Source organism: Protopterus annectens, chromosome 12.part0 (genome assembly GCF_019279795.1).
Source record: "Protopterus annectens isolate FY-2018-M chromosome 12.part0, PAN1.0, whole genome shotgun sequence".
Classification (NCBI taxonomy): domain Eukaryota; kingdom Metazoa; phylum Chordata; order Ceratodontiformes; family Protopteridae; genus Protopterus; species Protopterus annectens.
Window position 1 is genome coordinate 1,295,843,523 of NC_056746.1, and position 25,412 is coordinate 1,295,868,934.

Consider the following 25,412-nt stretch of genomic DNA (forward strand, 5'->3'; position numbering starts at 1 on the left):
CATTGAATGGTGCACCGCAACGGTTATCCCACTCCACAAAGGGGGGCCACAACAGACCCCGGGAACTACCGTCCCATTAGCCTGAAGAGCCTGGTCTGCAAAGCCATGGAACTTATCATCATGGAACTCCTAAACAAAGACATTGAAGATCTCCAAACTCTGGACACCACACAGTTCGGGTTTGTAAAAGGCAGATCATGTCTCCTAAACCTGATAGACTTCTCTGAAGTAGTCACCAAAGCCATAGATGAGGGTAAGGTGGTTCACACAGCCTATCTAGATCTCGCCAAGGCATTTAACACCATCCCCAACTCTGGAATTATAGATAAACTCACTAAACTAGGTATAAATCCATATCTCACAAGAGATGGGTTGCCAACTGGCTTATTGACAGAACCCACACTGTGAAAGTAGCAGACTCCAAATCAGACTTCAGACCAGTGACAAGTGGAGTACCACAGGGTTCAGTCCTGGGTCCTCTCCTGTTTGGTATCTACTTCTATGAAGTACAGGCTAACACAGAAGGTCTTTAGCTAACTAAATTTGCAGATGATTGCAAACTAGGAGCCATAATCAAAACTCCTAACTATGTGGACATCCTACAAAAGGGCCTCACTGAGACAGATGCCTGGTGTCAAAGCCATGGTCTCAAGCTCAATGCCAAAAAGTGCATTGTCATCCCCTTTGGTAAAAACTCTGTACCCATGAACTACCACATAGGCGGTATTCTACTTAACACCGAAAGTGTGATGAGACCTTGGGACACAGGTGGACAGTAGTCTCTCCTTTGATAATCACATCGCCACAGTGGTCAGGAAATCCTTCTACACCTCATCATAAAAGGTTTCTCATCCAGAAAAAGAGGTAATTGTTCCCCTCTACTCATCACTCATTAGACCCATTATAGAGTACAATGCCCCTTTTGGTATGTACCTCACAAGACATCTACAACAACTGGAAAGGCCGCAAAAATACCTCACAAAGAGGATTACTGGCCTCAAACAGATGCCTTATGCAGACCGCCTCAAAAAACTCCAGCTTTACTCCGTCACATATCGCCTACTCAGAGGCGATCTCTGCTTAACATACAAAGCTATGTCAAACCCAGAGCTGTTGGATATGCTCCACTTAAAGTAATCCCTATCCCGCCGAGCTACATGCTCTAGGGACCTAAACCTTGTCACCACAATAAACAGAACATGCTGGAGGGATAGATTCCTGTCCCAGAGACTTCCCATACTCTGGAACAGACTACCTATGTATGTCAAACAGAGCTCCTCATTAGCTCTCTTCAAGAAAAATCTTGATGATTGGATGGGTAATAGGAAATTCACCCCGGGGATCACTTCTGTGGTTCTGCTTGACAGGGGCAGAGGAAAATAATTTTCTTAGGTGGCAAAAGCCAGGGTACCTTTTTGGCTAGGCTTGTATAGGCCCTAGGGCTAATAGCCTAGTACCTACCTATGAACCTGTGAACATTGTGCCACATTTGTAGAGATTCTCGGGACTTTGGTTTCTGCTGTTATTTTGAGTGCTTCCTTTGACAGGGCAGTCTCTCTCTCTAGTTGTTGATGCAAACCTGTTCCCTTGAAAACTTTTTTATGTGGAATAGCTGCAGCTGTAGACCATTGTTTTACATTGGATTGTTCGTTCTGGAATTCTGGGTGATTTGCCTGGATTAGCTATCACTTGAGTGGCCTATTTCAGGTTCAGTGATTTGAAATCCCTGAATGAGCAAATTGCCAATGATGCATCTAGTCAGATTTTTGGCATTTGTGGAATTGTTGTAACTTTACACCTTTTGCCTTTCTGGATGGCACAGGCATCAAATTCTTATCATGGCTTGAACCTGGGTATCTAATTTTACACCAAGTAGAACATTCTACTTTGTAGTGGTCCCAGTCCACTGAAACTGTCTAAACATAACTGTTTTTTCTGCTGAATTCTCTTAAGTGCCATGCTATCACCTGGCTGCTGTGAATTTAGTTATTGGGGTCTACATTTAGTCCTGATGAGATGAGTTTTGTAGTAGTGGCCTTATAATGGGTACAGATACCAATTTATTCAACAACATTCTTTAATTGTTATCTATACTGACCCTTTTCCATTGGCCTAAAGCAGGGGTGGGCAAACTTTTTGATTCGTGGGCCACATTGAGTTCTAACATTTGACAAAGGGGCCGGAACAGGAGCAGATAGATGGCATGCTTTGAAAACATCACCTCATTAGGGGGAAAATACACATCTTGGGATATGGAGAAAACATGTGCTTTAATTTCCAATGAAAATGAAGAAAAGCATTATAATAAAATCTCTGACTTCGAAATGAGTCTTTAAACACTGAAAATCAAATAAATGACCATTTTATTTTAAAGCACTGAAAGTTCTGTTATCCTTCAGGATATCACCATCACTCTCCTCCTGACTGTCTTTTTTTTTTTCAAAAATTGTAGGAGATGCGAGTCACTGTCCGCCGTGATAAACTGATTTTCTCAAATTTGTCTTTGGTCTCCGGGCACAAAATACCTGCTGTCTCTACCATACATTCTTTTAAAAACTCGCCCTCAGACAGTGGTTTGCTGGCCTTTGCTATTTTGAATGAAAGCATAAAACTGGCCTTGGTACTTGACTCTTGAATGGCAGTTTGACGGTGAAAAAAACTTTGCTGAGCCTTCAAATTAGCTGCCACCTTCTCAGCAGCAGCTTCCCGTTCTTTTGTTGAGAGCTTGCTAGCATAATTAGCGTGCTTTGTGGCAAAGTGATGGCTAATATTATACTCTTTAAAAACCGCCACAGTTTCTTGGCATATCAGGCAAACAGCAGATGATCGGTGTTCAGTGAAAAATATTTAGTTGTCCACTCCTTATTGAACACTCGACATTCTCTGTCCACTTTCCTTTTCTTGGGTCCGCTCATCTTCATAGAGGGGTGGTGGGTCAAAGGGTAAAGTGCAAACGTGGAGTAATAGGCCTACGCTTCACCTCAACAAAGCCAATATATCTAGAGTGCGCCATCTAGTGAGGAAACATCAGAATTGCAGGGGAAATAAAACATTAACAAGGGTAATTTATTAAATTTTTTCAAGTTTGACGGGCCGAATCAAAACGTTTAACGGGCCGCATGTGGCCCCTGGGCCGTAGTTTGCCCATGCCTGGCCTAAAGGTATGAAGACCTAACTATGGCCCAAGTGACCCAAGTTTGATTAGTAGCTCATGTTACTTATAGGGGTGGCAGAGAAAATGAGCATGCCCATCCTGTGCAGAAGGAAGATTGCTTAAGTCTTGACTGAGGTCACAGCTTGAAATAATCACTGGGTTGGGACATGCAGGATGAATAAGGAGGCATATCTGCTGTAGTGTTGTAGGCAGGTTATCAGAGAATGAACAATTTCGGTTTTCTCATACTTCAAAGTATTTTACCATGTAACATAGTTTTGTCAGTGCCTTTGGTGCTATTCTAAGTTAGATCTTTGAAATGTGTTTGTATTATGATGGGAAACTTCTTAAAGCCCCTTTCTTTTCTAGTCCATGGGATTCCAGGTTATTGCAGAGTACTGGTGGTCATGAGGGATACAAGGGTTATATTTTTTTATTTGCTTGCCTATTAAGTAAGCAAATTCTACCTAGATCATAACTTTTCAGCTATGGTCTTTTACACCTGTAAAGTAGAATGCTTAAACAAAACATTAAGTGGCTCTGCAACTAAAATACCTGAAGACCAGTAACACAAATTACCATTGGAGCTTAGTAATGTGCAAGATTGTAAACCTTCTTTGGAGGGTAGGGCTTTCAAGTAACATGATTTTAGTTGTGGAACAGTTTATAGTGAGGTATTATGATAGTACTGGTGCAGGTTAGCTAAATGTCGGGTGAGATAATTGCTGATTTCAGTAACTTGTCTTTAGCCCTGATGACCATGTCGTCTCTGTATAGCACTACACGGACCTTTTGGGAGTATGATGAAGCACCTTGGTGAAGACGGTAAATACCAATGTACCCATGGTGGAGTCACACACTTTACACTGACAAGAGGCTGTGCTGCACTCATTCCTAATTATGCAAAAACTTTAAGCAAGTGGAGTAGAGGTTTAATAGCATATTTTAAAAGTGATCCGTGCAGCCCTTTTGGCTGTTCTTTTAACCTCAACATTTTTTATGATTGTTCTGGCCTATATCTTTTCTTGGTCACAAAATTGCTGTTTTAGTAGGAGCAAAATAAGTAAATGTTGCAGGACAGTGTTTATAGTCCTTGTGTTGGGTGTGTAGGTGAGTAGTGACCCTTTCTGTATCTGAATGCAGTGAGAATGCTGCTGAATTTTTTGAATTTAGCTACAGAAACTACAGATGCCGCTAGGCAATTCAGCACCTAAAACTTTTCCAGGCCACTAACCACTTCCATTTAATCATAAAGCTTTATGAACAGACCCTGCTCTCTGTGCATTCATTGAGAAATATCCCAGGGTACTTCATTCACAGTGCTAGCGTGTAGCAATCATTTTGCCTCAGATTCTCTCTCTCTCTCTCTGTCTCTCTCTTGCCTTTTATTATTGTCATGATACCGTTTACTAATTTCTGATCATTAATTCATGTCAGATAGATCATTTTCATTTACCTTGGTAAGTTTTCTGCTTTTCAGAAATGCCTTCCTAGATGCAATGAATTTTTTCAACTCGCTGTTTTCTAGTTAACTTGGCGGTTGCTTTTCAAAGGCATGTGTTCTTTATTTAATCCATATATCCATTGTTGACAACTTGCATCTAACTTTAATAGTGACCATTTAAATGGCCATCACTATTCATATAGTTACTAGGCAAGGAGAGAACAGAGTTAGATTGCTAGGTTTTTCATCTATATCTCTCCCACATCTGCAGCCAACTTGAAGTGAACAGTCTTCCTGTCTTTGTAATGTAGGAGAAAGCTGAAGTACCTGTAAGAAGACTTATGCATCCACGGGGGGTGGGGCATACCCACAGCACCAAAAAGGCACACCAGCTGAGAACCAAACTAGAGAGCCTCATGTTATGAGGAGATGATGCTTCTCATTGTGCCTCTGTGCCAGCCTGGTTAACGCTGGTTGGTAATTCTGTCTGATGCTTGTTGATGCTAGAATTGTTTAAACATTATGTATAGTAAAGTGCGTAAGAAATGTTAAGTTTGGCCATAAGACAAGACAACATGATAAGCACTGTAGAGATATGTAATGGCTTCACCTATAACATTAATAAAGAAAAAGATATAGAGCTTCAACCCCAAATGCCTCTTAAGACTTTTCCCACAACATGAAGAGCTGAGGGATTTACTGAGGGAGATTTCACTTCACTAAACAAAAGCAAAGGCAAACCTCCTTCAGGTTTTCAACATAATAAATTTAACTACAAAAACTGGAATTTGGACTGAGAATAAGAGGCACTAAATTAGCGCAAACCACAGTTTATTTTCCGCTTTCGTTGTAGACTTCATCAGAAAACAATACATTTAACAGTAAAAAAAAAAAAACTTTAATTTTAAATATGTCTATTGACCAATAAAAAGTACACTTTAATCACACAATTAGGTGACATCACAAACTTGACCATTAAAGACCTACACTCCTGTTAAAACCTTATTTGCTCAAATGAACCCTGCAGTTCTTTAAAAAACACTTAATGTTAACCACATCATTTAAACTTGGTACTTATCAGAGTTCTTTTTGTTCCAGCTCTGTCTTAAAATCCCCACCCCTTATATGGTGTATTCCCTGTTCTAGAACTGTAAACAAGAAGTTGTAGTTAGGACACTTCAGAGTGCATCTAAAAAACGCTTTCCTGCTGTCTTTCTTTTTTATGCTATAATGATGCTTTTCAATCTTTGCACAAAAAACCTGGGTGGTCATCCCAATATAAAATGCAGTACAATAAGAACATATCCCAATGTAAACCACTCCTTTGGTTTTACAGTTAAAATGATCGGGTACTAGCATAGTGTGTGGTAAAGGAGGTAAGTGTACAAAAGGTCCTTCTGAAATGTACCTACAAATGGTACAACTCCCACATTTAAACAAACCCAGTGGTTTATTTGTGTGTAAAACTGTTGCTTTCTCTTTTATTTTCACCTCCTTAAATAATGATTTTAAATTGTGGTGATTTTTATACTGAAATTGGGGACGAGGGCCTACTGTCACAAAAAGGTTTTGATTAACCTCTAAAATTTTCCAGTTGTCCTGTATAATGCCTCTTATCGATCCACTGTCCAAAGTCATATTCAAGTTGCAAAATATTTTCTTGTTGGACATGCTCAAATGTTTAGAGCCACTATAAGGGACTTGTAATATGGGCGGGCAGAGTATCATTCGGTTATCCAAGACCAACTTAGCTGTACTTCTTAGTTTGTCTTCATGGTAACCTCTTTCCAAAAAAAAGTGAAGTAATAAACTCTTATTTCATTAGTAAAATCGCTGTCCTCACTGGTCATTCAACTGGTCCTAATATATTGGTCTTTGGGTATGTTGTCTTTCATAAATTGAGGATGAGAACTTTTGTAATGTAAGTAACTGTTAGTAAAGGTTTTTTTTTACCATGAATCCTACTTACAAATTTCTTCAATTTCGTAACCAACTCTAAGGAGACATCCAAAAAAATTGACCTTTAGGCCCACATTGCCTAGTGTGAATTTTAGAAACTCAGAACCAGAGTTTAAAAAATCAATAAACTCTTTCACTTGATTAAGGTCAGCTTCTAAAATGAAAAACAAGTCATCAGCAAACCTTTTAAATATCAGTACATGATATCTTCCCATAATAGGCTCCAAAAATACATGTTCCCATCATTCACCTACAATATTTGCAAAAAAGGGAGCAGCTGGAGACCCCATAGCAACCCTTCTGTTCTGTTTATAAACTTTGTTGTTAAAAATGAAAAAATATATATTTTTCAACACATCTATTAAATCACAGCAAAAATTGCACTTGTCGTTTGAAAAATTAGAAAATTTCCCAACATATATCGTCTTACATATTGTACCCCTGTAGCTTATGGAATACGTGTGAAAAGTGACACCACATCAGTGGTAAACAAAATGTGTTTTTGTGGATCAAAACAAAAAGTTTAGTTAAATTTCCTAAACTGTTCTAAAAAAATCCCAAGAGTCCTATAAAAAAGAACTCATTTTGCTAACCAAGGGATTCAAAAAAAGTCAGCCATGAGGGAAATTCCTTCTGTAATGTAATTGGGTGCAGAAACAATGGGCCTAACTGGAGAATGGTTAAGGTCCTTCTAGACCTTTGGTATCCCAAACTTGGGATTCTCAGTATTACAAAAATCATAAGAAAGCTTATCAAAATTACCAGTCATTAAACTGTCAAACAAAAAAAAATAAATTCTCCTTTAACTTATTAATACCTCATTCATGTTAGCTGTTTGATATTCTGAAGTATTGTTTAACATTACTTCAGTGCTGTTAATATAGTCTATCACAACCAAAGTACCACATTTATCACTTTTCATAATTCTGACCATACTGTTGGTCTTTAATTCATTAAGAGCAGATTTACACATTGTTTTGTTGTTGTCCAATAAACGTCTAATTTGTTTTTCACAAATATTCTCAAAACTTTTTAAGTATAAACCAAGGGTGGATTATAACAAGACATTTTGACATATCTACTTTTCATTCATTTCAACATCTTATAAAATGTAATTTAAGTTCAACCATCTTGTATATTTTTCAGTTCTAAAACAGTACTGGATATGTCAGCTGCACTAGTTGGAGCAAAATTTAAACCCAAATTCAACACTTTGTAATGGTCAGAGTTGAGATCTAGTTTAGATAAGCCTGACAGTGTTTTTGTACATCTTATACTCTGCTAATTGTCCGTCGATGAATCAAAAGATATCCTCTCTTTTTCTGGTCATTCTGGTTCTTGGAGCCTTCCCCTGTTTTTCTGAACTTACAAAAAAAAAAGAAGCTTAGGCCTTGCTCCAAAATCTGTGAAGTTGCTAGAACCATCAGTATTAATCAATTCACCCGAAGGAAAGGGCATTAACTGTGTTAGTTTGTAGGAATTCAACTACTGAAGCCACATCTGCATCACTTCCTGCATTGCCAATAGTCTCATTTTCATTTTCCATTGGTTGTTCCCTTTCTGTTCTTTTAAAGGGATATTTTCCAACTTTTTAACCAGACTGGTGAGAGTTAGAAAAATTCCTCTTGCAAAATTTGTCACCTGCATTGGCAAGCACATAAGCATTATCACTTTCATATGCTTTAATGTCTCTAATTTGTTGTTCTTGCGTTTAATAACAATTGTTCATGCTTGTGGACTTCCTCTAAAATATTATGGTACTCTGACTCCTCACCAGACCTATTATGAAACCCTCTGTGAATAGCCTGGTCAGTGTTCTTTGTTATTTAAACTGGCCATAATTTTAGCATTGTTGTCAACAAGTAACTTTAAAAAATTAAGACCAGCATTATTAAAGAATTCCTTCAAGGTGGTGAATTTGTTGTCTTAACATTGTTTAGGCTTTTAAAAAATCTTAGCCCTTTGGGAACAATGTTAAGTTCAATACACCGCTGAAAGTATTTGTTCTCTAGGTCCAGACTTTTTTTATATTTCAACAGTCTGGTTAAAGTCTCACAGTTCTCTCTCTAAGATAACCTATCATCTGTATTAATAAGTCTTTCAGTGGTAGAAAAAGGATAAGTTCCAATAGTAAGGATAGAGGAAACATTTGCATAAGTCTTCTTAGAGTTTAAATGCACTTCAATGTGGTTACCTTCTGCAATAATGGGGTGAATATTACACTTGACCACTGTCATCATCTTCGGAACTGATGTACCCATGAGATTCTGTCACTCGCTCTTTCGCCAGCAAATCCAAGGATTTTTGAATGCTAGCCATAGTCTTGAGCAACTGCACCATCAGACCGTTTTCACTGATGCCAGGTGTAGGATAGATACTGCATTCAAGAAAAGAATCCCCCTTGTTACTCTCGGCCATAGCAAGTCAAATAACACCAATAAACCACGAAAACAGGCTTGAACTTCCAGAGTATCACAACTGATAACAAATAAATTTAAATTGGAATGTCATGTCTTTTCTGGTTATTCTGTTGAAGGCGTTACTGAAATATCACCACGTAAATTGGTCATGACTGCTAGCATAACGTCTCACTTTACAGAGAGGTATCTCATTGTATGAGCTTGATACTATGAACTGCAGGATCTGTGTCCATTGTGATCCTTAAACCAGAGGTCAAAAACTGAAAATTTGTAGATGCCTTTATTTCAGCCAAACCAAAAAAAATTTTTTCTGAAGTTCCCATCTCCACTGTTTTCTCAATAGACTGAGTTGCCTTTGAATTCCTTAGTTTTTCTTATTTTCAATGAGATTTTTACAGATTTCTTCATTGGCCCCATTTTATTGCATTTCCCAAGGAGGCCTGAGTCTATTTCTCTTGTGCTAGTGTTGACTTAGGTGATTCTGTCAGTCGACCGCAGTTTTAATTTTGGGACTGCAGCTTTTGATGCCAACAATTGCGATGTCACCACTGCCATCAGTGTAGATGGCCTCAGCTTTGATATTGCCAGCATTACCTGGTTCTTAGGTTTGCAGGCAATCTGAAAACTGATCTTTTTGCATGTTACTTTGACTTGTTCAGGCCCTCATCATTGAGCCCTGGTTCTCACTCCTGATGTTTTAAGGTCAGCCTACTGGTATTGTGCTCAATGCTGACTCTTTTGGTGTTAATGCAGTCTTTGGTGGATTCTGGCCATTAACTGTTGGGATCAGTTCCTTCAGTCTGCACTGCACTGCATTGACATTGCTGTTAACACCATTGATGCAGACAGTTCTGCTTATATCACCTTTGGAGATGCTACCTCAAGGCAGTGGCTTTTAATTGCAGATGTTTCTTTCCATGGACCTCTAGACATTCACCTTATTAGGCAGCAGGACAGAGGACCCAGAAGTCATTTGCAAGATCTGTCTAAAACATATGGACCCATCATTGTTTTTTCATAGATAAATCTGAAAAGCCACTGATGTGTGATATGCAGGGAAGGAATTTATTAATCAAAACAACATGTGTTTTTGCTTAACACTAGGATGCAAAGGTTGAAAGTGTTTCCTGCACAGATGACTGGCTCCTAGCCACTCTGTCATTCACTAGGTTGGTGCGTGTTTGGGGGTCTCATCTTCCTTTGGAATTCCAGTGAATACTGTAGAGTTCCAGTTGGAGCTCTCACAGATACTGACATTTATAGTCTGTACTCTGCTCACTCTGTTATGCAGGCCTTATCTCCCCACAGACCGGATCCTTCCAGTACAAATCCTTGTCTCGACAATTGTTCAGTCTTGATCGGCAGCTGCTATATGCATGATTCCCTATGTGACATGTAAGAGTTCTTCCCTAAACTTTAGAAGTTCTATTGTCCCAGCTTGCAGGTCCACTTAACTTTCAAGTTAGTTTCTAGTGCTTGCAGGTCACATATCAGTTAGTGACTTCATACCCAGACTTAATTCTAGGTACTATATTCCAACTTCCCAGCAAGGACACCTCTGGCCTAGGGTAATGGGGGCATTGTCAAAGATAGACTGTCCAATGTATGCACTCACACTCAGAGAGCCAGCTTTGTCCATCAGCATTCAGTATGAATCCTCAGCATGAGAGTGGTTCTTACTCTGCAGGACTTTCAGGATATCGTGCCACAAGATACTGTAACCATCTATGCCAACAAAATGGCAGTGGTTTGGTATAGCAACAAGCAGGGGGGGGGGGGAGTCACTCCTTCACTCTCACACAGGAAAAAGTAAGGGTAAGGAAAAGTCTTTGTCAAAAAGAAAAACACATTTTCTGATTTCCAAGTGCACTACTGAAGGGAGACATTTTTCTAGCAAAACAGTTTCCATGTTGTCCTTTCTGATTTAAGAAACATTGTCCAAACAGCCTTGTAACTGTTTGTCTGAGCAGTTGCAGACGATAAACTAGCAGAGAAAGACCTATGCACTTGGGGAATCCTAGCTATCATACAGTGAATAAGACACTGCTTGCCTTTGTACATTGTTTAATGTTGCTGACTGGCTGTGTTTAGGTCTTTTCTTCCAAGCAGGGGTACTTTCTGTGTGGCATGTGTGTTTTTTTCCCCATGTCTGTGTGAGTTTCCATAAGGCACTTCATCATAGCAAAGGTATGCTGTTAGTGAACCGATGTTCCTTCAGATTGCCAGTAGGTGCACATGTGGGGTTTGTACATATGTGTACATGTACCTTGTACAGTGTGATGGTTTGTCATCCTAGACAGCATTAGTTCTTTTCTTTACAGCTGCTGAGTACTGGGATAGGCTGTCATACCCTGCAAAAGCAAATATCTGACCCATGAAACCTTACTCCTTTATTTTCAGAGTTCATCTTTGATAACCAGTAGGTAACCAAAATTGGTAACAAATTTACTGCCAAACCCTCCCCCACAAAGCTCCTCTTCACCCACCTTCCCTTTCTGTCTCCTCTTTCCTCCACTACTTACGCACAGTTCACTTCCCTAAAACGTCCTGCTTCCTCCCCCTCTCAGCCTTGCCACATCTTGCATGTTCCCTCTTCACCTCTAACACACAGAAACACTTCCTCTACTCGCCCTCCTTTTTCTGATGTGTGTAAAATAGTGTGCCTTGTAGTTTTCATAGTTCTGTAGAAGATTTGTTATGTAGTACAATAGTTTTTGTTTATTAAACTTCATAGTGTAGTGTGATTCATTATGCAGTGTAAATGCCTTTACTAGTCTGTATAACTCTACTATAAGGTCGGCAGCCACTTGCCAACCTTGTCTAACTAATCCTGCAAATGCTTTTGCATGTTTGATTCCAAAGACATGCATCTGGAGCATTTCTCCCCGGGCCTCCGCTGAAAACAGGCTCTGTGGAACCTAGTCGGACTTTCCCGGTCAACAAATGATAAATAAAAAAAAATAAATAAAAATAAATAAAATTACTGTTTTCATAATTTAGAATACTGCGTAATCAACTTCTTATACTTGTCTTCTTATTTTTCTGTTGTTGTAAACCCTGAGCTGAGCCTGCAGATGGTCCACTTGAATCAGTGCCAATCAACAAATGGCATTAATAAAATAAATACATAAATGCATCTCGTCTTCTGGCATCTTAATTGTCCATTTTCACTTATCGTCTTCTTGGATGACTTGAGTTTTTAGGCATTTGTGGCAGCAATGTCTAGCCCCTTGTTTAACAAGTGTGCCTGCAGCAGGACACACGCAGTGTCTGATCTTCTTGTGAAGAGAGGGATAACAGTACTTACTGCTCTGTCTGCACATGGTTTAACTCCGCTACCCACAGGAGCTATGGAGAAGTTCCAGAACTCTTGGCTGAAACAGGCTTAGCCAATGGCCCATAATCCGGGCCTTCTAAGTCCTGATGCTGAAGCATCCACATTAGTGTGTTGCCCATATCCATCTCAAGCTGTCAAGAAGGTAAAAGCTGTAGTTCAAGACGAGGAGCCACTCTCTACAGTGATCATGAAGGCTAAGGATGAGGACAGGCTTCCTACTATTCTTATTTCTAAGGTTCACTCTGCATGTTGTTATGCCCAACACACTCCAGATCCCTATTTCCTTATGCCGACTATTAATTTGCTTTCAAAACTAGCAGAGGCTGTAACTGAGGTGCAAACAAAAAATGAGCTGTGATTTCTTGTCACGCCTGTCCAGGGCATAAAGATAGCATTCAGTCTAGACCAGAGATGTCTTTTCTTTTCTTTTTTTTTCTTTATCTCTGGAATCACCATTTCACTTTACTGTCCTTTTTTCTAGTCTGCAGGCATTCAAGTCTCATTTCCCACTACTGGAACTGAATGTCCTGGCAATTCCCTCCCTGTACCGCGTGACACATCAGACACCAGTATCTCTGCCAATGAGTTAATCTTGAGAATTTCTGATGCTTTACATGACTTAAGACTCCTTCATGGCACATCATTTTCTGACTTGCACCTTTTCAACATCCATGCTGCCTACGTATGTACAGCACTGCTTTTATTGACATTGTCAGCGTGGGTGGTATTGCCACTGAGATTGGCAGAGGGATGTCAGTGCTGAGCAGTTTGCCATAGTAAATACCTCTCTTTGACATTTGTATTATTGCTGCATATTTGGTACAACATTGCCAGTACTCTCAACCTGTAGTTCTGCAACCTTCACTCTCCCGTCTGGGTCTCCTCACCATGGGAACACACACTCTTACCCTAGTGGCTCTGCTATATAGAATAGGAGGCAGTGAATCTCTCCAGTTGACTCCACAGCAATAGATCTTGAAGAGGATTCCTTGGTATCCCACAGAAGAGCCCAGGTTTGGGGAATGCCTGTATATGATGCAGAAAAGGGTACTAGCTAGTGAATTCTATCTCATCCCCCTCAAGAGGATGATGCAGAAGGCATGCAGATTTACTCCACTGTTGTCCTGGGTGACCTAAATTTGATAGACATAAGATGCAGCCAGTGTCACTTGGAACCAACTGACACAGTAGTCTTAGCTCCTCCATAAGGCTAACCTCATATTCTGGTCTGGACAGACACTCTAAAGGTCTATCCTGTAGTATCTGCAGTAGCCAAATGTAATGCTCCTGCTGCACAGAATCCTACTGTCTGCCTCAGCCAAGTACTGTCTGTGTAGCACAGCTGATACTGTAATGAAAGCCAGAAAAAAAGCAATATTTAGAGATCTAGACACTGCAAAAAAAAAACAACTTGAGGCAGAAGGTCATGTGACTAATATGTAAATATTTTCCTTTGTGTGTCTCACTCTAATAGTTGGAAAATTGGAAGAAAAAATTATTTTGTGATAAGAAAACAAAAAGCTACATTTGGTGAAGTTTTCCTGCTCAGGTAGTTATGGATGGGAAGCTTGCTTTTGTTAGACAGTCTGTGTGGCTGGGGGTCTGGATTTCTGGTGGCTGGGGGTCTGGATTTCTGTCTGAGGAGTGATGTTGATAATGTGTGACTTTTAAAAACTAGATACTAAAGTGCATGGTAGGATGTTTTGTTTGTTTGATTTGTTGACCTACCTGCTCTTTCTACATGAAACCGTAAATAATGAGACAAATTCAAAAAGAAGCATCATTTCACACACACAAAAAAAAGCAAGCAACCAGGTTCAGGGATTATTGTTAAGTGATGATTTTTTCATGATAGTCTCTTGGCACTGGATTAAAGAGAAGAAAAAGAAACCATTTTTTGTTATGAAAATCTTAACAATTAGGTGGTGGTATCCTGTGAGAAATCTAAGAAGACTAGAAGCATAGTCTGAAGATGGCAGCCTTTATATCGATATGGCTCGTACACCTAAGTAATGAAAGCCCAAGGGGTAATATGCATTTGAAAGAGCTATACTAAAATATCCAGAATGGGAAAAGGATTTGGGATTATAATTATGAAAAACCTAAACCATCAGACACAGAGTGAAGGGATAATGGAAAAAACAAGTAAAATAAGATGTAGGGAGACTAAACCAGAGAAAGGTGTTAAGGCACAGGTAACTCGGGGCCTAACTGATCAGGTTCTAACTGCCAGAGCACAGTTTGCTGAAATCAGCTTTCATCATATATAGGCTAGAAGGATAACGTCCTGACTAGCCCAGCAGCCTGTGTTCTGTTAGTGAGTTGGGCACCAATTGGAGCTGGCAAAGAATGGGAGGTATTACCTATCCTTTGTGGGGAGAGCGGGCTGGAACTTTGCCATACACAGCCATAATTCATCAGAAGAGGGGTAGTAATGGAAATGTGAGGTTGGAGTTGAGTGCAAGGATCTCCAAGTCACTACCTGGTAGTGGCATTCAGTGTAGGTGTGTGAAAGCATGTAGTTGCATGGGGAAGGTGTTATAGGCCACTTCAGTGATGCAATTTGCAAGTCTCTCCCACCCAGAGGTGAGGTCAGCCCATTGCAGATATCCTCATTACCAGGATGCTACCGATGATTATGCAACAGAGCCTCCATTACCTGAATAACTGCTTCCTCCAGACAGTTTTTGCCTTGATTCCAGGTCAAATTCCCAGGTAAAGAAACAAATGAGCAGTTTCCAGTTGGGGGCAGGCTTGATTTTTGGCAGATGAGGGGCAAAGACCACACAGAAAAAAATATTACAGATCAAAAGTCCAATTCAACAGTGAAGGCTCTGTTTTTGGTGAGAAAGTTGATTAGTCTTTATAAGTCTGAGGCATGGGGGGTTGCTCCCCATATGAGGATGCTGAGGAGTTTGCCACCCTACTTAATTTGATCTTTGTGGGTGAATTGGAGGTAAAATATGTTCTCGATTTTAGTTGTGATCAAATAAGATGTTTACAAATGATCATACTTCATTTTTTGGAATGCCAATTGATGATGCAACTTACCTCAGCCATAATAGAGTACTGTGTGCAGTTCTGGAGATCTTGTGAGAAAGGAAGTGCTGCATTATTGGACACTGTGCAGAGGGAAATGGTTTAGGTTGATAAAAGGAGCAGAGGCCATGACCTATGAAAACAGGTTAGAGAATAGCCTTTTTTCTTGAGGTTAAGTATATGATATATGGGTGTATATGGCACTAGGACTGATATGCGATTGGCATATCACTGGAACAAATGGGTAAGTCAGAGGTATATCTGTCAGATCAGGGGAATGCAGTTTATCTTTACAGAGAGGAAGGGTGACCATTGGCAGAATCAGTTACTGGAATGGTAGTAAAGCTGAGATGGTCAAAATTTTTAAATCTGCTTGGAATTCCTGGAGGGATGGATTTGGTGAGGAGAGCAAGTGCCTTAGGTTAGCTGCAGCAGTCTGCTTCCCTTCACCTTATCAGTTTCTAACTGTTTAAAGTTTAATCTGGTCAGATTCAGCTCACTGATGCTGAACTCCCCAACCACAGTATTCTATAGGACATCACTACCACTGTGGATGTTCATTGTGCATACAGCTGCAGTCATAACAGATGGGTTCTCCTGCCGTCAGGCGGGTCCTCGGTCGTCTGAATTCCAAAGTCTAGGTCCGGCGTCGGTTGTCGTCACTTCTTCCCTGACGTCAGTGCGACAGGGGTATAAAGGAACCAGCCAACGCCATTTTCTTCAGTCTTTCTTGCCGCGCGGTGCCCGAAGCAGAAGCAGTTCGCAAGTGCCGGTCGGCCAGCTCCTGAAATTACGAAAATTTTGAAACCGAAGTCTTCTTGAAAGCTAAGTACCCCGTTGGGGAAACTTTTCTTGCCTCAGACCAATGTCAGACAAAGTTAATAATTGTATTTCATGTGGGAAGCAAATACCGCATAAGGATTTCCATTCCCTCTGTATACCTTGTTTAGGCCCAGACCACGACGTCTCGGTCTGTGGCTTTTGTGCTACATTCAACAAACACATCATTAAGCGTCTGGCGGAGTTCGCCCAGCATTATTTTGGAAAAACATGTAACTATATTATGTCGTCGGATACTCCGACTCCAGTTTTGTCTAAAAAACGCTAAGATAAGGACCGACACACGAGGTCCGCGGCCTCTACCGACACCACGCCAAAGCTGACTACATGTGGTCCGGTTCTCAGCGAGGCGCCTACGCAGCCCCTGACTACCGACGACACTTCTTTGGCGGTGTCTCCTGTGCCCGAGGTCGCAGGCTCCTCGGCCCACTCCCCGACTACAGATACCGAAGCCAGTCTTGGCGTTGAACCTCAAAATGTGGACAGGTCTACCTCCACTCAAGGTGTCTTCAGACCTTCCTCTTCTTTCTCCATCAAGGCTTTCACTAAGTCTAAAGCAGCCATGCACTCTAAGAGACAAGCTACACAGGGCCCATCTCCAGGCCCCATGCCTAAAAAACAGATGCTTAAAATGGCTGAGGATTTAATTACTCTTATCAGGGGTTCTCAACCCCCACCGGACAAAAGGCCCAGAGTGGAGGAAGAATCCCCCTCCTCTGATCAGGGCTCCATTATTTCAGAGCACTCTGATCAGGAACATTCCTACTCCCCTTTTGAAGACTCTGATGCGGAGGAGTCCATTCCTTCTGTATCCCCCCCAGAGGATTACTCATTTGGGGAAACTTTGCATACCTTAAGGGAACACTTCCACTGGGAAGGCCAAGATTATTCAGATTCCAAGAAAAGGCTTAGGGAATTTCTCTTACTACCTCAGCACAGGCCTCTGGCTGTACCTCCTGTCTTGGACATCCTAGATGATGTTTACTCGGAGGCCTGCCTTAACCTGGACTCTCTGCCTCCAGCCCCAGTTAAGCCTGATGGGTACTACAGGGTTCTTGACTCACACCAGTTTCTATACAAAAGCCATGCTGCTGACCCAGAAACCATCTCACAGGGCCCCAACGGAGTTAAGGCCTCCACTGCTAAAAATCCATTACCTTCCGAGAGAGATTCCAGATCCTTAGAAAGGTGGGGAAAAAAGGTATATACCTCGGCTACCTTAACCATGAAGGCCTTAAACTGTCAGTTCCATATGCTAAAATGCCAACAGTTTTTGTTATCACAATTGAAAAGTAAAATGTCACAACCTGTACAACCAGACTTGAAGGAGTTGCAGGATTTGATGCATAGTGCAGAACAAGTGGGTAAGCATACCTTACAATGTGGTTTTGATGCTCTAGAGGCCTCATGTAGAGCTGCTGTTACAGGATCAGTCATACATAGGCATGCCTGGCTCAAGGAACAACCCTTGCCTGAATCATGTCAAAGCTAAATTACTAGATGCCCCTCTTCAAAAGGATGTATTATTTGGTGCTAATGCTGAGGAGGTATTAAGGAAAATGGAGGAAAAGGCTAAATCAATGCAAACTGTGAAAGATTTTCTACAGGTACAACCCCCACGTTTCAGTAGAAATTGGCCTTCCAAAAATTGGTCCTTTCCAGCCACGGACAGACCCCAAAGAGGCAGATACAGGCGCCCGAGGGGCAGAGGACAATCCCAAGGATCGTTTAGAGGCAGACAATGGCAAGCTCCTACACAAAGAGGTGGTGAGGATAACTCGCAATCATTCAGAAAGCAAGCCCAATGACTTTCCCCTTTGCAGGCCAAGCAAGACTCAAATGGCAGCCCCCTTAGGAGGAAAGCTGGCATTATTTTCAAAAAATTGGCATATTGTCACAAAAGACAAATAGATCCTGGACATTATAAACAGAGGCTACAGATTCCATTTTCACACCCTTCCAAAAATGAGAGGCATGCCAAACCTGCCACACAATCAAAGGGCAGAGGCACAAAGGCAAATTACAGATCTCATAGACATGAAAGCTATTCAAGAGGTACCTACGCACGAACAAGGTCAAGGTTTTTATTCCAGGCTATTCCTGGTACCGAGGAAGGGAAAAGATTGGAGACCTATTTTGGACCTATCCATCCTAAACACATTTCTACTCGTGCCAAAATTCAAGATGCTCAATCTACAGCAACTTCTTCCCATGCTGGGCAAGGAGTCTTGGCTGGTAACATTGGACCTCAAGGAGGCATACCTGCATGTCCCAATCAGACAAAATTGCAGAAGATACCTCATATTTCTTGCAGGTTCAACCCATTATCAATTCCCTGCATTGCCCTTTGGCTTATCTACTGCGCCCAGAGTATTCACGAAATGCCTGGCATCAGTAATTGCCTACTGCAGACTTCAAGGGATTCAAATATACCCCTATTTGGACGACTGCCTGATCCAAGCGGACAGCAAGCACATTCTTCTGAAACATCTGGCTTATGTAATAATGTTGTTGAACTCTCTGGGATACACCGTCAACAAAAAGAAATCAAGGCTAATACCCTCTCGGAAGATAATTTTCCTGGATGCCAACTTGGACACAAACACCCAGATGGCCTACCTCACGCCAGAGAAGCAGGGGCAACTAATACTTCAGAGCACTAGCAAATTGCACCAGGCTGACTGCAAGGAAAATCCTGCTGGCTCTGGGATTCATGGCATCTTGCATCTTACTAATCTCATGTGCAAAGCTGCATATGAGGAAACTTCAATGGTACCTGAAAAACATATGGTCTCAACACAGCCACAGTTTGGAAACAATAATACCACTAATTCCATGTCTGCAAAAGGAATTTATGTGGTTGGCTCAAGCATGCCAAACAAACACAGGTCTTCCATTCAGCAAGCCTCAAGCAAATCAAGTCATCACAACAGACGCCTCTGACTATGCCTGGGGGGCGCACATGACAGATCAGTGCATTCAGGGCAAATGGTCCCAAAAAGAAAAGCACCTTCACATCAATCAAAAGGAAATGCTAGCAGTAATAAATGCTATTATAGCTTTCAAGGACCTTCTGCAACCAGGTCAACTATTGATAAGAACGGACAACACCACAGTTATGTGGTACATAAACAAACAGGGAGGAACACATTCATACCCCCTATGCAGACTGGCCATGTCACTTTGGAACATGGCCATGGACTTACAAATTGAACTACAAGCACAGTACTTGCCAGGCAAGGAAAACACGCTGGCAGACGACCTAAGCAGAAATATGACAGATCCACACGAATGGAAGTTGCATCCAAAAGTTTTTACAGAAATAATCCAAGCATGGGGAAGGCCAGACATAGATCTCTTTGCCTCCCACAAAAATCACCAATTGACAAAATTCTGCTCAAGGATTTTTCATCCAAAGGCCTGGAGAGTGGACGCTCTCTCTTTCAGTTGGACATCAATGACAGTTTATGCCTTCCCACCTCTTCTTCTGCTGCCCAAAGTTCTATTGAAAACCAGAGCAGACAGACCAAAGATGATTCTCATTGCTCCGGACTGGCCAAGACAACACTGGTACCCACTCCTGAGGAGCCTGACGCATTCCCCACCATGGACCCTGCCTCTAATGCCTCCTCTTCTGACTCAGCACAGCTTCAAAACTCTTCACAGCCAGCTAAAAACACTCAATCTAGCCGCATGGAAGATTCCTTAGCATCACAACAGACCCTACTCTCCAAGGAGGTGCAGGATGTCATTTTGGAGGCCAGAAGGCCGTCAATTAGAAAAGCTTACTCCACAAAATGGAACGGTTTTGTGTCTGGAATGAGAAAAAGGGCCAGGATCCTGGAAAACTGAATTTACCTCAAATACTACAGTATTTAGCTGAGCTGCTAAGCAGTGGACTTTGATTCTCCTCCATCAAAATCCATGCCTCAGCCATTTCTGCAGAATACAACACTGATCCACCCTTATTCTCTCACCCTCTCTTCAGACAGTTCCTCAGAGGGGCTAAGAATCTAAGACCCCCAAGGAAACAACCAATACCTGCTTGGGATCTCAATTTAATTCTGGAAAAACTGACCTTACCTCCCTTTGAGCCAGCTGCCTCATCAGATTTGCAATATTTGTCCTGGAAAACAGCTTTCCTTCTGGCTATTACCTCAGCTCGTAGAGTTTCAGAACTACAAGCTCTCATGGCTGTGCAGCCTTTTATCATCTTCCATCAGGACAGAGTTTCCTTACGAACCAACCCGTCCTTTATGCCTAAAGTGGTATCCAGGGTAGCTTTGAATCAGGCCATACACTTAACTACCTTTTATCCTAATCCTCAAAACAAAGGGGAGAGATTACTACATTCCTTGGACATCCACAGACAACTACGTTATTATCTGGACAGAACAAAACCTTTCAGAAAATCAGAACAGCTCTTTGTGTCCTATGCTGTAGGAGCTCAAGGAAAGCCAATTTCCAAACAGACAATCTCAAAATAGATAGCCCACTGCATACACTTTTGCTATTCTTTTCATGACAAAACTGTACCTACAGGCATCAGATCTCACTCCACAAGGGCCACAGCTACCTCTGCAACTTTCCTCAGAGGAGTTCCTACCAAAGATATTTTGGAAGCAGCCACTTGGAGTTCTGTGCATACCTTCTCCAAGCACTACCACCTACCATTATACTCCAAAACTAGAGCAGGCTTTGCCACTGCAGTCTTGCAGGGCATCCTGGCTCCTCCTAGTTCAACCTAGTGCCTAATACCCCTTTCTTAGCTTTGGGATTCTACCCATCTGTTATGACTGCAGCTGTATGCACGATGAACATAGTACAGTTTTGTACCTACCATAAATGTAGATGTTCGAGTGCTCATACAGCTGCAGTCCAGGTTTCCCTCCCTCCTTCCCCTCTTGGGGCAGGCCTATAGGCCAACACATCCTCATACAACCTGATTGGGGTATTCATTTATGATGTATTTGCTTGCAACTACTGTATTTTGATTATATTGCACTGCTTTATTACACAAATTTATGTATTGTCTTCCTTCTGGGGGCACCTGACATCTGGGGCAAGAAAAACTGAAGACAATGGCGTCGGCTGGTTCCTTTATACCCCTGTCGCACTGACATCAGGGAAGAAGCGATGACCTAGACTTTGGAATTCGGCCGACTGAGGACCCGCCTGACGGCAGGAGAACCCATCTGTTATGACTGCAGCTGTATTAGCACTCGAACATCTACATTTATGGTAGGTACAAAACTGTACTTTTCTAAGTGTGTGCCAGCAGTGATTAATTTGAATCCTAGATTTTCCTGTTAAGGTTTTTGTGACTGTGGAGTTGATGTATGCAAATCTGGGGGTAGGTTTGAACTACTGCAAAAAATACATTTTTTTAAATTTTATTTACTTATTCATTCATTCAGTCATTTATTTTTTGAATCCTAGTGGAAACGCAATGTATCTGATGACGTATATTCAGTCTCATTCTGCCAAACCAGTTTATGCTATTGCTGTGTTACTCTGTCAGCTATTCCATAGTTGAAGTTGATTTAACATTAACAGAAAACTTCCTTTTTTTAATTCTCCGCATCCAACACAGGTTCCCACCTACAGAACATCCGGTCTTAGCTTTGCCTGGAGCACCTGCACAGTTTCCCGTGACTGAGGAGCACCGTTCATTGCACAAGTATATTGTGTGGTCAGATAAGATGGTTGATGATGGTGAGCGCCACATTAGCTCCTTGTTAGTCCGCCCATATTTGGGAATTCATCTAAGGATTGGGTCTGACTGGGTAAGTAGCATGTGTGATTTAAAGAATCTAAAGATCTGATATCAGTTTTCATTCATTCTTCGATATGTGAGATCGGATCCAATCCTCTGATCTGACTCGACTGCTTTTTGCTGCTCTTGGCTGCTGCAAACTCTCAAGTTCCTCCTTTACCCATAGTGCTGTAGTCCCCTTCCATACCTCAGATCACGTTTGCCACCTTCGCATATGGACATGGTCACTGTCAGCTCTCGAGCATTTAGTGAGATGTTCTTCCTGTTTCACTGTTGCAGTCATCACACTTGGGTTATCCTGCCAGGGGTAGCCCTCAGTCTGTCCGAATACCAGAGACTTAGTAGTTCTGCATCGGTTGCTGTCGCTTCAGGACTGCCATCAGGTCATCAGTGGTATAAAATCAGGCAGCCGAGGCCATTATACCAGTCTTTCTTGCCGAGGAACCCAAAGCAGAAGCAATTTGCACGAGTGCCCATCAGCCGCTACCTGAGTTTTCGTTTCTGAATTGAAGTTTGTCTTCTTAAGCTAAGTACTCCATTGGGGATAATTTTTTCTTGCTCTAACCGATGTCAGAAAAAGCTAACAATGGTCTCACTTGTGGAAAGCAAATACCACACCGAGACTTCCATTCTTACTATGTCACCTCTTTAGGCCCAGACTGCGACATCCCTCGCTGTTGCTTTTGTGCTTTGTTCAATGCAAGAATTATATGTCGTTGGGCCATTATTGTAGCTAGATTTTTTTGCTCTTGGTCCTCAAATTCCGATATGGCTTCGGTAAGCCATCCGACTACCAATCTTCTGAAAAAACGTAAGGATAAAGACGGAGACTGCACAGGTCCAAAACTAGTGACAATGCTTCCGTTAAGCTAGTCGTCAGTTCTCCGGTCCTCAGTGAGGTGCTTTCGCAGCCCCTGATGCCTTCTTCTGTGGATTCGCAGGACACTACCAAGACCCTTTTGGAGTCCAGTATGCCGCGAGACTCTTCTTCAACTAAGGATCCTGCAGATGTCTCTTCCTTGGATGGGTCCAGAGCCGCTGAGCAGGCACCAGCTTCTGAGGAAGTTCTTCGCACTACCGATACTTGACACAAACTGACAACTTCTTTTGCGTCTTCAGTTCTCTCTAAAACTACAGAGTTTCTAAGGCCCAGGATACGAACTGCGCCCAAAAAGCTGACCCATGCTCAGGCACCTGCTTCCATGCCTCAATCTCAAATGCTTAAAATGGTGGAAGACCTTATTATGCTTATTAGGGGAAGCCGGCCTACCCCTTCCAAAATAGAGAGACTTGTCTCCAGTAGTTTTATCTGAACAGGAGTCCGATGACTCTGATGCTTCTGAATATGAAGACATGCAATCCCTCTCTGCTTATGAGAATTCTGATGCAGAGGAATCCATTCCTTCTGCCTCTCCACCCAAGGATTTTTCATTTGGTGAAACCATACATAATTTAAGGGAGCATTTTCATTAGGAATGTCAGGACTATCCTTTGTCAAAAAAGAGACTCTGGGAATTCTTAGATTTACCACAGCACAGACCTTTAGCCATTCTTCCTGTCCTGGATGATGTTTTTCTGGAATCTAGTTTGACTCCTGACACCCTTCCTCCTGTTTCCAGGAAACCTGAAAGGTACTACTGAGCCCCTGACTCTTACAAATTCCTTTTCAAAAATCCTTCTGCTGACCCAGAGGTCATCTCCCAAGGAACTAAAGGAATTGAAGCAACCTCAGCTAAGAATCCCACCCCCTCAGACAGGGATTTCCGAGCTTTAGACAGATAGGGTAAAAAAGTTATACACCTCTGCAACTTTTGCTGTTAGAGCACTAAATTGTCAGTTCTACATGTTGCAATATCAGCAGAGTACCATAGTACTCCTCAAACAAAAAATATCTTCCTTTCCTGCTTGTGCAGAAAATAAAGAATTACAAGAGCTTACGCATTCTGCAAGCCAAGTTACTAAGCAGACCTTGCAATGTGGCTTTGACGCCCTAGACACATCTTGCAGGGCAGCAGTCACTGATTCTGTCCTTAGAAAGCATGCTTGGCTTAAGGAACAGACCTTGCCAGACCATGTCAAATCATAATTATTGGGCGCACCATTGAACAAAGACAATTTGTTTGGCACCAAGGCAGAAGAGGTCTTAAAAAAAGATGGAAGAAAAAGCTAAATCTATGCAGACAATTAAAGACTTTTTACAGGTCCAGCCTCTGAGGTTCAGTAGGCATTGCTCCTCCAGACACTGGTCTTTTCTGGCCCCCTCCAGGCCACCTCAGCCCAGACCTAGGGGAAGCAGACCCCCCCCCAGACAGTAATCCCAGGGAATGCAGAGATTTAAGCAATGGAGTTCTTCCTCTTCAAAAATAGGGAGTGCTAAGCCACCCCCTTATGGTAAGAGCTCACAATGACGTAACACCTCCACCCCTTACCTCTGCCCACCTGGTTGTGCCTCTAGGAGTAAAACTCTCCTTCCATGCAAACAACTGGGCCTCTATTACCAACGACCGATGAGTCCTCAACATAGTGTCCTAGGGATACAAAATTTTATTTCCACACGCTGCCAACCCCAAAAGGGTTCCCAGATCTTTCTCCAAACCAGTGGGCAGAGGCCAAAAAGCAAGTCCTTTCCCTGGTCTCCATGAGGGCAGTACATCATGTCCCTGCAGACCAGATAGGCCAAGGTTTCTATTCTTCCTGGTACCCAGAAAAGAAGGCACCTGGTGCCCAATCCTCAATCTATCCATTCTGTGTCAAAGTTCAAAATGCTCACCCTCCAGCAGCTTCTTCCTATGCTTTCCAAGGATGTTTGTTTGCCACCCTAGACTTAAAAGAGGCCTACCTACACATCCCAGTCGGGGAATCTTGCAGGAAATATCCATGTTAGAGGACAGGATCTATGCACTTTCAGATGTCCTTCAAGAATGCAACTGCAGTCATAGCATATGGGTTGTCCTGCCTCAGGCAGCCCTCGGTCGGCCGGATTCCAAAGTCTGGGTCCGACGTCGGCTGATGTCGCATTTCTCTCCGACGTCAGGGCGGCTGGAGTACATAAGCATCAGCCGACGCCATTTTCTTCAGTCTTTCTTGCCCCGCGGTGCCGGAAGCAGAAGCAGTTCGCAAGTGCCGGTCGGTCAGCTCCTGTATTCTTCGATTCCGAAGTCATCAAAAAAGCTAAGTACCCCGTTGGGGACCTTTTCTTGCCTCAGCCGATGTCAGAAATTACTGAAAAAGTTAACAATTGTCTTTCTTGTGGTAAACAAATACCTCATAAGGATTTCCACTCTTACTGTCTTCCTTGCCTTGGCCCAGACCACGATGTCTCGGCCTGTGTAGCCTGTGCTCGCGTCAATAAGCGCACTCTCAGGCGCCGGGCGGAGTTCGCTGAAGATTTTTTCGGTGAAAAATTTGCTTATACAATGCCGTCGGAACTTCCGACATCGCAA

The 25,412-nt window shown here is 42.1% G+C and overlaps 1 protein-coding gene across 1 annotated transcript in view; it reads left to right on the top strand.

The window, feature by feature from the left end:
• Positions 1-25,412, top strand: part of POFUT1 (protein O-fucosyltransferase 1) — a 148,533-nt gene that overhangs the window by 50,322 nt on the left and 72,799 nt on the right. The window contains exon 5 of the mRNA XM_044090349.1: positions 21,787-21,979. Coding sequence (XP_043946284.1) covers positions 21,787-21,979 — 193 coding nt within the window. The remainder of the gene's footprint in view (positions 1-21,786; positions 21,980-25,412) is intronic.